General features: G+C 41.7%; 1 protein-coding gene across 1 annotated transcript; it reads right to left on the bottom strand.

The window, feature by feature from the left end:
• Positions 1 to 983: 983 nt before the first annotated feature.
• On the bottom strand, positions 984 to 13,521 carry LOC115061657 (neuroligin-4, X-linked-like). The gene is made up of 8 exons (XM_029530095.1): positions 13,047 to 13,521; positions 12,149 to 12,301; positions 8,773 to 8,958; positions 7,734 to 8,184; positions 6,799 to 7,012; positions 6,019 to 6,143; positions 2,620 to 3,229; positions 984 to 1,481 (listed from the first exon to the last, which is right to left on the bottom strand). The coding sequence occupies exons 1-8, from the start codon at positions 13,519 to 13,521 to the stop codon at positions 1,074 to 1,076; spliced, it is 2,622 nt and encodes an 873-aa protein (XP_029385955.1). The 3' UTR covers positions 984 to 1,073.
• Between the last annotated feature and the right edge of the window lie 1,383 nt (positions 13,522 to 14,904).

Below are 14,904 nucleotides of genomic sequence, written 5' to 3'. Positions count from 1 at the left end.
ACCAGCCTTGCTGCAGGACATCTATACAATAATATAGTAATATCTGAAATGAAAGCAATAATGTGGTTAAATAAGTCATGTTTTAATGCAAGAGCAAGTAAATGCTATAAATCATAATATATCATCTGTATCTCTCCATTCTATTTACAAGAGTTTAACACATAGCTGGTTAGAGTGATTCTTCAGTAAGTCTGGCAACTCATGAGAGGCCCTTTTTCTTCTGAAGCTAATTCCTGTGTCTTGGCACATTTTCCATTCCTGTGTTTTCCATATCACTTTATATCTCCCATTGCCTTTCTCACTCTCACAGCTGTTAAATCCCTCTCAATGAAATCTTAATCTCTTTCCCACCATCTGAATAACTTTTCCTTCAGCTAATGTTTATTTTTTTTATCCTCCTCTTCCTCCCTGTCTGTTTTTACATCCATCTCTCACAGAAATTTGTTATTTTCTCCTCAGCTTAGTTTGATCCTTGGCAGATAGGACCTTTGATCTTTAAATGGAAAAAATGCTACATTCACATTTCACAGGTTGTTCAAGTTGACATCAGCAGTCTGTGTGTGGTACTTCTTAGCTCAGTTCTGCATCTGCGCTCTGCTCTGTTCAGTTTCTGGCACTGGTTCGCTGTAAAAGAGGTACAGTAGCAGATGTAAACTGATCCATAACTGACCCTTTCGTCACAGTGCTCCTCTTGCTTCTCAGGTGTAGAAAAAGCAGAAGATTTAATATCCAAAGTGGGATTTGACACATTTGATGGATGTCTTGGCTCATCAAGTTCCAGGTTATGAGCGGATGATGCATAAAACTGCATCTCCTGGGATCCAGTCTGTCTTCAGTTCACCAACATGCAACACACAGCTGTCTGTCTTTTCATCCTGTTACTGAAAATGTCTATCACTCCATCTGTAACAATCCTGCAGGGCAATTAGTAGAGGTATTTAAGTCTTTGATTTGATGTGTGTTTGTGTGTGTGTGTGTGTGTGTGTGCACGCTTGTGTATGCATGTGTGTCAGCATGAGTTTGTGTGTTTTGTGTTTCTAATCATGTCCCTGGATTTGAGTATGTTGCTGCGGTTATACACGCGTGGTAGAATGTGTATGCGTGGAGATGTGTGTGTGTGGCAAGTGTGTATTACTGTATGGGCTATGATGTGTGTATCCCTGGTGAGGGTGCCCCATCCTCATGCCCACCACTGATCCAGGTGTCATTGGGGTCATTGGCGTCGCTGGGGTAACAGGGTGAGACCCGGGAGTCACAGGCAGCGATGCTGGGGTCAGAGAGGTCATGAGGGGGACATCATCGGGTGATCGGCGCAGGGTGAGAGTGTAATCAGGTGGGCAGGTGAGGCGCACGGTGTCCAGTGTGCTGTAGATGTCCTGGGTGTCCAAGCCGTCCAGAGCGTCCAGTGTGTCCAAAGTGTGATGGTGGTGAGTGTTGTTCCTCTCATCAGCTGATGCTGCATCACACTCCAGCTGCTTCACCTGAAAACATGAGTGGTTGGTGTTGAGATGATGATAAGATGCAATGATGGAGATAGAGACAATGCAATCAATACATAATCAGATTTTTTTCCCATTACAGTTTTTAGTTTTATTGATTAATCATTACTGTTGTATGCTGAAAGAAATATAACCCGGACCAGCCTGCAGCTACACAGCCACATACACAATACACTGAGATGCTCTGTGTGTGCTTTGACACCTCTCTGTTAAAGCCAGCATTAACTTTTCCATCAATTTCAGCTACAGCAGCTCTTCTGTAGGAGTGAACCACGCGGGCCAGCCTTCACTCTCCATCACTGAGCCTTGGTGGCCCATGATGCTGCTGACGGTTCTCCAGTTTTCCTTTGTGGGCGGTACTGACCACTGCAGACTGGGCACATCCCACAGAGCTGTGGAGATGGCCAGACCCAGTCGTCTAAACGTCATGGTTTGGACCCTGTTGAGGTCCCGCGCATCCTCACACTTGAACATTTTTTCAGCTTTCCACAACAACTTCAAGGATCTTCACTTGCTGTCTAATATATCCCACCCAGTGATGGGCGGTGTAATCAGAAAATCAGCGTTATTCTCTGCACTGGGAAGGGGTCATGATATTGGGGAGGGTTCGATGCATGAAGGTAAATTTTTGCATAATCATATACAAGAAATCAAATGATTCAGTGCAACAAACTATCCAATACCTTTATACTCTTAAAATAAAAACATTATTAATTTTTTTTCCAACACAATGGTTGGAAATTTTTTTCCAACACAATGGCAACTGGATGCAGCTCACACATGTATGAGAACACACTCACAGATACACACTCACACTGATAATGTGTGCTGATGACAGGCTGTGCTTTGCAGTACTGCTCCACTGGCAGCTGCTCCACTGGCAGTTCATTCAGATAGTCACACATGACTTCATCTGGCTAAATGTTACTTAAACTTGTAACCCACCCCCCCAAAAAACGTGCAATTATTAGCAGTAAGCATGGCTGTTTTTAATTTGACCTACATGACTTAATTATGTGACTACAGAAGCGTCCAAATACAATTTCCGCTGGCTTCAGCTGTGCCTTCACATCCCAGTCCAAATGTATGCAAGTAAAATAGCAATAGAAATTGGACTCACTTGCAATGACATCAGACCTTCCCCCTGTAGGTGAGCGGCGACATCTGCAGGTGTGATGTCTCGCCTCGGAGGAGGAAGTGGACGAGGCCTCCGATGCTCCAAACGCCTTTTGTCTTTCTTGTAGAGCAGAGCTGCAAACGCCAAGATGTTGAGAAACAACAGTGATGCTCCCACTGCAATGGTCACGGAAAGTTCAGTGGAGTAGTCCTCATTAGGAACACGGACGCCATTTTCCCCTCCATCTTGGCCTACAGCAGACTCTGGAGGCTGGGGGGTACCTGCTTGTGAACCCGGGTGGCGTGTGCTGCTTGGAGGCCAGCCTTTGGACAGGCGTTTGGTGTAAGAATATGGAGTGTCGTCCTGTGGAGAGGGACTGTGTGTGAAGGAGGACACAGACTGGAGGAGCTCATTGACATGATGTAAGTGAGGCACCAGTTGTAGCCAGAAGGAGATTTTGGTGGCCCTGTAGTGGTCTCGGACACGGGGTTTGAGGCCAATGTGGAGGTACAGCTGCTCTTTGGGGGTGTACTTAGACCAGGCCACTTCTTCGAAGCGATTCGGTTTTGTGTGGATGAACTTGGTATCTTGAGGAACTGGCTGGTTTGGATCACTGGAATGAGCGAAACACGATGACTTATTAATTCCCATTTATTATTGAGGTTATATGTTTTTCATCTTTTAGGAGCAACAAAAAAGATGGAGGAATAATTTGCATCAACAAGAGTCAGCTCTCAGACATATACCATATATGGAAAAGAATAGAAATCAGATGTGCTATAAGTTGTTTTCAGCTCTGGGCTCTTTGACCGAGGAAAACCATTTGGAAACTTAAATCAGATCACCAATACTAATAGTGGGGCTTAACTCAGCTGCCAATAATTAAAGCTTTCATCAATAGTTCATGATCAACAAAGGATTAAATATGATATTTAACAAAAGAGAATACACAGTTCCCACCCACATATCTGCAATTATGGATTCTACGTATTCTTTGAAAGTACAATATTTCATGCTTTTCAAGCTCTCCACAGAGCTGCTAAAGTCTTTCTCTCCGGTCAGGATGTTTAGTTTCTGTCTTCCTGGCCGGGTTCACCAACGTTGGCACACATCTTTCTAATCAATATCGAAATGACACCAGACAAATCCGTGGCAACAAAAACTTTCACAAAGCAAAACCAGTTTTTATTATCCTGTAAACATAGCTGAAAGGTGGTTTAGATGAGATTATCATTCTTAGCTCAACTGCTGTCGTTTGTACAGCAGATATTTCTCCCTCTAGCAAACACAGAAGTGTCAGACTGCAACATTAGAGATGAATGTATGTTTGTGTGTGCTAAAGTCAACATATCCTGAAAAATCACTCCTCTGACACATGTGGACAAGCATTTATTTGTCGATTTGCCGACTTATTTGTGTCAGCAGCTGGGATGTAGTAAATGAAACGGCGGCAAGTGTTCACTGAGTTGCCAGTTACACACGATGTGCTCACTTGTCAATCAACACCTTATGAGCTGCACAAAAAGGCAGCAGGCGTGAAGACCTACAGGCACACAAATGCGCACAGGCTGAAGATTTATATGCCCACACAGAGGCTCACAAAATATACATCAGGAAGCATCACTTCTCCCCACTAAATTGAGCTGTCGCAACGCTCCATCGCCATCTGAGGCCCTCTCAGCCGAAAGAAATCTTTCCCCAGATAAAGTTTCCCGTTGATAATTGAAGTGCACGCTGAAATCATCACATCCCTCGTTGGTGATTTCGCTCCGCAACCTGCTGCGTTGGCAATGACAACGCGAGCTATGGCCTGGAGACCGCAAATTTGATGCAATGGGGTTGCCTTATTGTACCTGCCCACTCCACCATCAAAATACGGGTGAGCGCTGTCGTGTATTCTGTATGTTGTGAGATAGCAAGGCTCAACAGTGATTTAGATCAAGGTCTAGATTCCAGATGTCTCTGTAAATCTGAAGAGGTCTCAGAGGAGTGAGCCTCAATCGGATTAATTACTGGTAATTACTCACTTCGAGGACTGCAGAAAGAGAGTCCATCCTCAACAATTACTTTTATCTTGTATATCAGGTCAGTGCAGAGATAAAATGTGCTCTTATCACTGTGAATTGTTGGATATTTAGGTTTCAATGTGGATTTTTTTTCGAATATAACTGTATTTTTTCTTTGCTATTCTCAAACCATTTCCCTTCCAATTTAATAAATGATAGGACTAGAGGCTTTATTAGCCACTGGAAAAATCATTTTCATTTTAATTTAACATACTGAATAAGCTCTTGCTCCTATTCAACAATTTTGACTGTGAATGAGTGAATGAGGAAGAGAAAGGCTGATGAAAATGAAAGATTTATCAAATTGCGGACACGCTCATTCTTTTAATAGGACATTACCTTGGCTTTCCTCAAAGACCTTTTTCAGTAGCCGACTTTCTCAGTCAAGGTCCAAAAGAACAAAAATCTTGACAAGATTTTGACAAGTGTGCCTGTGTGCACCCTAAAACCAAAGTTTTTCTGCAGTGCTGCTTTCACAATAGGTTCTAAAGTGCTGTCTTCTTGTCAGAGAACTTTTGAAGGAAAAGACACTATTATAATGAAGCCACTGTCTTATTATTTGCCTTATTGTTGCCCTAAAATGTCACTCATTTCCTCTAAAGCTACAGCGCTTTACAGCCTTCATTAAAAATGAAACTTTTCCCAAAAAACTGTGTTTTATGGTAATAAAACATTCCTTCTCGTGAGCGAAAAACTTGAAAGCGAGCTGGATATGATGCACCCATTTACATTTATGGTATTTCCTTAATACTTAAATCAAAACCTGTTTCCCTGTATCTGTTTTCTGTATCTTTGAGTGGCCTTTCTGCATCAACCTTGCCAGATAACTACACTCTGTGCCCATTCTCCTCTTTTCCTATTAACTCATGCAACAAATCAAGTATAAAGAAAAGTTCTGAAGCAGAGGCATGATGCTGTTTTTATTGAGGCACCATACACTTGAATCTTGAGCAAAGAGTTTTGTTTTTGTAAAATCAAAAGTGGGCTTTCAATAACACCTCACAATGCCAAAACCTTGTCTCTACAGTCAGAGAAAAAAGGGTAAAAAAAAAACAACCATTGACACTGACAGCTATGCATTTTCTTTTACAAATTAAAATGTGATTAAGCAGCCAGGCTTTCATTCTCTGACATGAGACGCTTTCTACATGTGGGTGGGGATTAGTTATAAATAGCAGAAGATTTCTCTCTCTAAAAAGGCAGAAATAAATAGCAGTGAACCGTTCTGAAGATGCTCTTTGTTTTGTCTCTTTTGCTTTCTTTCTTTTTTTGCTCCACATTGTTTAGTCAGGCAAGAGAGAGCAAACCTCTCACAGTAGTGTGTTAAACAGCTCACCCAGTTTTGGCAAAGTTGGTCCAGTAAGTCATGACGACGGCACTCAGCATCACATCGTTCTTGGAGAAGTTACAGTTGAACAAATCGGTGGGTCCCACCATGGGAACCCCAAACACATAGGGCACCTACATGCACAAACACAAACACATACACACATTAGATTAGCTGATATTCACTCTCTTGACACTAACTCTAAGCATTCCTGTGAAACATTCACCAGAAAAGACAGAAAAGTCTTTAACTCCAGCAGTAGTGAACTAAATCTCTTAACTTAAAACTTATTATCTGGACTGAAATTCACCCCAACACACACCAACTGCACACAACCACACACACTTAAAATATAGTGACCAGAAGGTAATAAAGCACACACCTAAAAACTCCAGTGAGGAAATTTACAATCCACTGTTGATATACTGGAGAGAGGATACTGTAATAAACTCTAATCTAAGACTGGCAGAAGTAAATGAAAGATTGATAAAACAGCTTTAAAATCAGACATGCAGGAAAATAAATTATATAATGATTTCAAACACTTTATGCGGCAGAGAACTGCTTTAATCAGCCTGTTTAACACTTTCAGCGGATCAATGTGTTGCAGCTCTTCACATCTATACCAAGATGACTCAATATTCCAAACATTCAGTCAGCAATCAACATTTGTGCCTCCATCTGCTTAATACCCAACTCTGTCACTTACTTCTCTCCCTGCAAATCTAATATTACACTTTACCACCTGGTATTTTTATTTAAAGTTATACACATGCAACATCATCTTACCTCATCACCATGGGCGGAGTCAGCCCAGGGTGGCGTGGCATCACTCTGGCAGTGGTGGTAAAATGAATAGAAGTAGGTGGGAGACCCATACTGAGCATGAAGGTCAGCTGTGGCTATTGCCGGTGCCACCCATTGGTGGTCTGTAAATAGCGCCACCAGTGTCTTTCGCCGAGTTTCTGCATTGTCGCGGTCTGCCCAGTCCGTATACATGAACCTTTTAATCAAAAATATTTCAACTCAGCCAATAAGCTCATTAATCACCCAGTTTGTCAATTAAGATCAAGTCTATCTAAATACATTTGATGTTACAGTGTGCAGAATAATAAAAAAAAATGAATGCCACACTGTTTAGAGAGTGAGCATGCTTCTATTTTATGGTCAAATATATGACTGTACATCCTTTTAATGGAATTGTTCTACATTTGAGGAAATGCATTAATTCAGTTTCTTCTGAAGCAACAACACCACTCACAAAGCACATTTTTTGGCAAGTAAGCCAAACTGGCTCTGTCTGATGTCCAAAATATCTGCCTACTTCTAAAAGTCACTGATTAATGTGTTGTATCTTGTTTGTTTAATGTACAAAAAGAAATGTAAAAAGCGTGGAAGGAAGAGTTATAAGTATTTCTTAAACCTCTGGAGGGTGGAAAACACTTATTCTTGTATAAGGTAAATAAATAAACCATATTAAGTTATCTGGGCTTTTTTGGGTGTGTGTGTGTGTGTGTGTGTGTTTCGGCCCAGGCAGGCTTGCTGTTCCCACCTGTTTAAATTCTTCTAAGCTATGAATCATCTCTTGACAGCAGCTCCATATTCGTGGACAAACATTAAAGTGGTATCAACTTTTGCCTCTAATTCTAAGCAAAATATCACATAAAAATCTAAGTGTAAAACATAAATATATACTTTAAATATACATGTGAAGACTCACTCACCTTATGCTCTCTCGCAGTGTGTCTCGGCCCTCTGGGTATCCATATAAACTATCCACAAAGTCTGACACAGCGAAGTCAAAGTCTTCAGAAGTGACACCATCCTCTGAGTCCACAATGCCCTCCACAAACTTAACGCCCTCACCCTGATTAACCCCCAACATCACATCATAGTTGAGAAACTCTCCCTGCTCCATCAGAATCTGGGGGTCATCTGGTATAACATCGCCATCGATAACTGGGGCAAAAGCCGTGTGATATTTCGCTGGTGTGATGTTCTGCTCCACAAGTTCTCGGTAACTCCGGCCCTGGAGGCAGGCGACCAGTTGGGTGCTGTCATCGATGCCACAGCCCACTCTTTCACCGAGCTGCCGTGCATACTTGCTGGGCTGATAGTTGACAGCCCAACTGGCTAAAGCACTGCCGCTCTGGATGATGGCTCTATGGAACAGGTCTGAGATACACATGGACAAACACACAAGAATACAAACGGGTGTGTAAAGCATATAGACTGAGACATACATATATACAGTACATTTATGAACGCCCAGGCACCCACACACATGCATGCATGAATGCATAACCATATGGTTGCACACTTGGAGGGTTATGCAATACATTTATAAACAGATGCACAATAAGCAATCTCACAACAAGAAAACACAGAAATCACAGACATGCATTATTCAAAAGGATGACAGGTCATTGTTAGACCGCCAGGTTAAAAGTTTAAACAAATACAGCTCTCAGCTCTATGAGTCACAAGCAAGGCTGTATTATTCAGAGGATTCAAATGCTTATTCAGGCATTTATACCAGTAAATAATGTATCAGTCCACTGGAGACTCGGAAAAATTTCATAACCCTGAATGTCAAAACTTTCACAGCACCCACCTACCAACAGTTACAGCCACCTGTCTGTCCATTTGCCTGTGCTCTTTGTGAATTTCCAGGTGTAAAAAATGGAAGAAAGCATTTTCCACAAATGTCCCACATAAGGCAGCAGAGTACAACTAAGTAAGCAGTCAATGGCTCATACTTACCCTCTGAGTAATGAGATAAGGTGAGGAGGCTGACACAGGAGGCTCCAGCTCCAGATCCAAACACAGTGACCCTGTTTGGGTCCCCTCCAAAGGCTGCAATATTCTCCTTCACCCAGCGCAGAGCCTGGATCTGATCCAGCAAGCCATAGTTCCCTTTTGCTGCCTGGTCACCGGTACTAAGAAACCCTACAGACAGACCGACGGAGAGGAGCGGTGTAGTTATTACATATGGTAATAACTTCACCATAAGTGTAAAGCACTTAAATTTACAGATTGGCACAGAGTCAAAGCTAAAAAGCTCAGAAGCTAACTGCTCAAATGGTATAAAAATAATGAGTTGATCAAAAGAAGATATTTCTGCAGACTTTTTAAGGGTAGAGAAACTACATCTTACATTTATGATACACAGAGGAGCATGCAGAGGGGATGATATGTTGGACATGAGATCACGGCATCCCCACTGTTCAGATCAATTATGCACAAGTCTTATTCATCATAAATTTAAGGGGAAATTCAAGAGTCATGTGCCTCTTTGTGTCCCCTGGAAATACTCAACTGGGTACCTCCATATTTATGTAAGTGAATATCAGCTTACACACATACAGACATAAAGCTATGTACATATAGAGCTTCAAATGCACCTATCCCTTTATTCTCTCTCCTGCTGACTTTATTAAGCAAACACAAAGCATCCTAATGGCTCACTCCACTACAGTATATCTCATTACTGCAGAAGCTCAAGTCTCTGAACCTCAAGCTGACCCTGAACACAAGAAAAGTGTAATGTGCAAGAAAAGTTGTTTTTTAAAATAAGACATTTCATCATTGTAATATCAGTTTCGCAATGCCATCACATATACTTACTGTAGAGATGTGCCTGCATACTTAAAGATTGCAATTGTTCCATCTATTCTTTACATTTCTGTAGAAATACACTCCATGTCCAGATGATGGTGTAACATAAAATAGCAGCATGCATTATTGTGCATTGTGTTGCGGATATGGGCTCACCTCATGCATCGAACTTATGATGACATGGAAGAAGAGGAAGACACCGCTATTTGTGAGGATGGATGATGATGGTGGTGACGATGATGATCAAATTGGAGGTGGCATTAAAACAGGGGATGGAGATGAAGACAAAATGAAGCATGTAGAATTTGCTCAGCTCAGTGTGGTGATTACAGTTCTACAAATATTTTTCCTCCCCTGAGGTCAAAATCCAAAATATTTTATTTCAACCTCCAAGCAGATGTAGATTATCTTTAAAAAAAAATCTATATTTAATGAAATCCTTGAAAGCTCCCAGAAAAACAGAAAAGCTAGCATGGATCTCATGAACTAATCAATATTTTTTGTTGTTGGAATCTTTCATTTTGTATTCAACTCTGCTCTGGTGCATTTTCAAAAAGGTTTTCCATTAAATTAAAGGAAAACTGGTAGTAGCCTTGCACGTCTTAATGAGAAATGTCTATAAACCATGCTAAACCTGCATAAAAAGGTCGAGACAGAAAACAAAATAATTCACAGAAAAAGAAAATTGCAAAGCTGTAAGAATCCCTCAATTGAATCTATTGTCTGAGAGTCAATTTTGATTCACTCATCTTAGAATATATAAAAATATATGTATCATTTTAGTTATCTTTTTTGAAACAACATATCATTCATCCATGGTAACAGAAATCCACATAATCAAGCAGACCAAGTAATTATGGCATGCTGGTTAAATAATTTTTAACACAGCCATATAAACTAAATCAAATGTATTATTTAACATACAATATGCACACATTTTATTAACCTGCTGACACATGTAATTAATTTCCTGATATGAATTATTACATAGCAGGCACCAGTTTATTAAAATGACAGCATAAATTAGGGAAGCCAAAGGAATGATGCTCATCTTATACCACTGACTTACAGTAATCAATATTGAGGTACATACAGGCTGCTCAGACTCCTACGCTTATTAGAGTTCAGTAAATGACACACTTCAAGTGTGTTATTTATCCCTCCTGTCCAACCCACGATTGGTAATTTCTAATAATTACAGCCGCAAAAAGCTTATTTATTTAACCCATGAGCTTTGCATGGCTGTGTAAAATTCGAAAAACCACGGGGAATAAGATTTTCTCTGTTCAGAGAGCATTGAGTCACAGAGTTATGGAGGTGAAAAGGATCAGATTTGAGTTGATGCTAGTAGTGGGGGAAAAAAATGGCTTCAGGGGGTTTATTTCCACTAGGGAAACCCATTCTGAACATATTTTCCCTCAAAAAAAAGGTGCTCTGGGTAAAAACAACACTGATGGTTTTCACATTTTATAGCTCATTGAAGGATTAAAAAAATCCAGACGGTGAATATAATGTGAAATTGATCGCAAAAATGGGAAACAAAAATGTTGGTTGATACATAAAAATCTATTTCCAATATGTACAAACAACTTGATATCAGCTGGTGAGGAAAAAGACACCTGAGGTGCAATGGTATGTTTTGAGTTAAAATAAATTGCAGTTAGAGTGTAAGAGTGTATTTACTATAGCATGTCATTAAGTAAAAATCTGGACTAATAGCAAAAGGAAGTAAAACTGAATTAAAAATTAGACTGAATTTTTTTTAGGAAAAATTTATTTTTTTTTAATGGTGTGATTTAAATCTTGTGGGTAAAATTACTCAAACATGAGCATTACTAGCGTTTGAGTGTTTGACCCCTGTTTATCTGTTGCTGATGTCTTTGCTCAGATTTGATGACTCAATAATGGTGCTGGGAGACTAACCTTCCATTTCCTTTTCTTGTACTGCATCCTCTATAATACTGTGTCCTAGCCTTCTTTTCCTTTGTCTTTTAAATTGCTGTATTCCCAACTTAAAGCATTGTGAAATGCTTACATTGCGTTTCAAACTATTACACACTCATTGTTCCTCCAACTGTTTTCATTACGTAAATCATTATACAGAAGGTGTGTGAGAACACAGTGATATTATCAGTATACCCAGAGCACCTTGGCAATAATTGTGCTTTTATTGTTGTTGCTCATAAGGTGGATCATGCTGTTGACGCACAACTACTGCCATTTTAAACTTGCATTGTATTACGACAGATTAATGCCTAGTTGCTTATGTTTGGGACACTCCATTATTCTAATAGGCATAAGAAAAATGAACCCTAAAGGTACACAAAACATACAGTTATCACGATATATGAACATGTACTCCTAAAGACTGAATTGATTGATAAATTTACATTCAGAATGAACGACTGCATTACAATAAAAACTATTTGATAATAGAATTGATTTATCTTTGTAAAGGATCCCTTAACAATTACAGACATATAAGGGAGAGATATGAGATCTAGAAGATATATAAGTTTACCCAATACTCCCAGGCGGTAGTTGAGGGTTATGACGATGACGTTGCCGTAGCTTGCCAGTACACTGCCATCCATCATGTTTCCAGTGCCTTCTGTGTACGAGCCACCGTGGACATAGACCATCACTGGCCGCTGACCCCCCTCCTCATGAATGTCTGAAAGAGAGAGATCATAATCACACTCAGCTGTGTGAATAAATATTCCTGCCGACTGCATGCGTGTGCATGTTTTCACACATATGTATGCGTGTATGTGTCTGCCTGTCCAAAATTTCCATTTGTATGTATCTCGGCCTTTGATCACCGTGTGGCTTTTTACATTTAAAAGCAGAAATGATCTCTGCCTTGATTTCCTTTGCTTCAAGTCACCCTCCCTCACATTCTACGTGGGCGGATATAAATTGAGGAGGTAGGAGTGCTCACACTTGCCATTGTGTGTGTGTGTGTGTGTGTGTGTGTGGGGTCACATGCATGTATATGAACCAATATGTATGCATGAGTGAGTCTGTGTCCTTCCCACTTTCCGCTGCAAGTAAAGGCGTAAACACCCTTGGCAACTGGCGCAGGTGTCTGCATTTCAAATGTTGGTTCAACCAGCGGTGTACACAGGGGGTGGAGAGGATAGGTAGCTGGGTGGGGAGGGTATTTAAAAGGTGCTAATTAGAAAAAATAATAAAGTTATTGGATTAAATATTTAATTAAGAAAGGAATGTCATTTCACTGAACACTCGTGTGTTTGGTTTATTTGTTCCAGCCCAAATTCCCTTGTATGTAGTCTGAGGTTAGGTAGGATCACTTTGTTTTGACCTTAGGCCATGAAAACTTAACATAAAACCCTCATCCTAAAGATTCATGCATATTTATTCGGTCTTGCCCCTAACAGAGTGCTGGGTTTACTCACCTTCCTCTGTGGGCACGTAGATATTGAGGTAGAGACAATCCTCGCTCTGGTGAGTAAGGTATGTTGCCGCTATATCCAGGTTTGCCGTGAGCCAGGATGGCATCATATCTCCCAACATGCTCCTCTCATCCAGTGACTGTGGGCACACGGGTGCAAACTGCGTCACATTTCGTATTCCTGGCCAGGGCAAAGGTGGCTCCGGAGACTGGAATCGCCGGTCGCCCGTTGGGGGCCTTGCGTATGGTACTCCCAAGTACTGGATGACAGGGCCCAGGAGGTCTGAGGGCAGTGGGGTCAGGATGCCCCGAATGCGTCCCTGCGCTGTGGAGATGACAGGCACGGTCTGCTGTGCCGTCGCCAGGTAGAAAGAAAGGGAGAGGCAGAGGGATACAAGGAGGTAAAGGGGCCTTAAGGTGGGGGTGGGGGGCGGGAGCGGAGATGAGGGAGAGGCAGTTCTGGTCCTCAGCTCAGACATGATTGTGTGTTTTGTTTAGGGGTCGTTGAAAGATCAGGGATAGTTGGGGAAATGTGAGCAACTACAAGAGGGGCAAGGGTTGTGGTTGTGTTGACCCCTCAGAGGTGTCCAACACTCACACACAGCTGTCATTAAGTTTGGCCCATCGCACACGCAACACACAGTCCCCGCTCTTGCAAACAACCTTTTCCCCTTGTGTATGTGTATGTGTCTGTTGGTCTGTGTGTGTGTGTTCCCACGTGTGCGTCAGTGATTCAGTCCCTCTGAGTGTGTGGTGACTCAGTCAGTTAGTCCCTTGAATACGTGTCTATATGTGTGTGTGGAGTCTTTAAGTGAGTGTGTATGTCCTGGTCTGGCAATTTAAGCATGTGTGCATTTGTATGTGTGTGTGTGTGTGTGTATGTGTGTGTGTGTGTGCGCCTGTGTGACTCTCTCGTTATGTAAACAGAAGCATCACTGTTCCTCTGTCACTCTCTCCTTCCGGTCACCCCCATAACAAGCCCAAACTGTCTCCTGGAAAAAAGAAAAAGAGGGAGAGAGATGGAAAGAAAGGCGAATTTAATTAGTCTTCATTAGAATAAGCACAGTGTAAAATAAGATAAAATATCACACACACACACACAGGAAACAGACATATGACATCAGAAGGATAATGTTTGTTACCTCGCCGCTGTTCATGATAAAAATAGATATGGGAGCGATAGATAGGGCAAACGAGATGTTGTCTGCTCAGCTTAACTTGGTGTCAGACTGACAGGGCTGCTGTGTCACACAGGAATGGTGTGTGTGTGTGTGTGTGTGTGTACGTACAACACAGTTCTCGGGAAGGGGGGGGGGGGAGTCATGTCACATGCTTAATTAAACCCTTAATACACTGCGGGGCTCCTGACCTGCATGTAGCATAAGGTAGGAAGACTGTGACACACGCACGGACACACACTTTCTTGTTCTGTCTATATTGCCCATACACACTCTCTCTCTCTCCCCCTCTCTGGATATCAACACACACACAGCTGCTCCCCAGCCAAGAGTGCTATCTCTCTCTAAGGGCCTTAGGGCAGAATATTAACACACACCCATTACGCACACACGCACTGAGAGAGAGCGAGACATCAATTTCAATGTAATCTCAAACACACGATCGAACACGCGCACGCACACGGCAAGCAGCAAAGGCATGGGAAAGTGGAAATGCTGAGCGCCGTCATGTTTGCCTCGGTATTGTATCGGTGTCTGCTGTCCAAGGTGCTAGTTAACATTCCAGTGGTGATCACACACACGCTGATGAATAACGCTCCATTTATCAAGGCAAAGCCGCCTGCACCCCCCCTCTACACACACACACACACACACAACCCTCATATATTTCTATGCAGAGAGGAC

Source organism: Echeneis naucrates, chromosome 21 (assembly GCF_900963305.1).
Source record: "Echeneis naucrates chromosome 21, fEcheNa1.1, whole genome shotgun sequence".
Classification (NCBI taxonomy): Eukaryota; Metazoa; Chordata; class Actinopteri; order Carangiformes; family Echeneidae; genus Echeneis; species Echeneis naucrates.
This window is presented reverse-complemented; position numbering and strand designations above follow the sequence as displayed.

Excerpts from the sequence above, each read along its gene's own strand:
- LOC115061657 (XM_029530095.1), bottom strand. The coding sequence starts at position 13,521 with ATGTCTGAGCTGAGGACCAGAACTGCCTCTCCCTCATCTCCGCTCCCG. Across the intron at positions 12,302-13,046 it reads CTACGTGCCCACAGAGGAAG|ACATTCATGAGGAGGGGGGT; the intron begins GTGAGTAAACCC and ends TCTCTCTTTCAG. Across the intron at positions 6,144-6,798 it reads ACTCCGCCCATGGTGATGAG|GTGCCCTATGTGTTTGGGGT; the intron begins GTAAGATGATGT and ends TTGTGCATGTAG.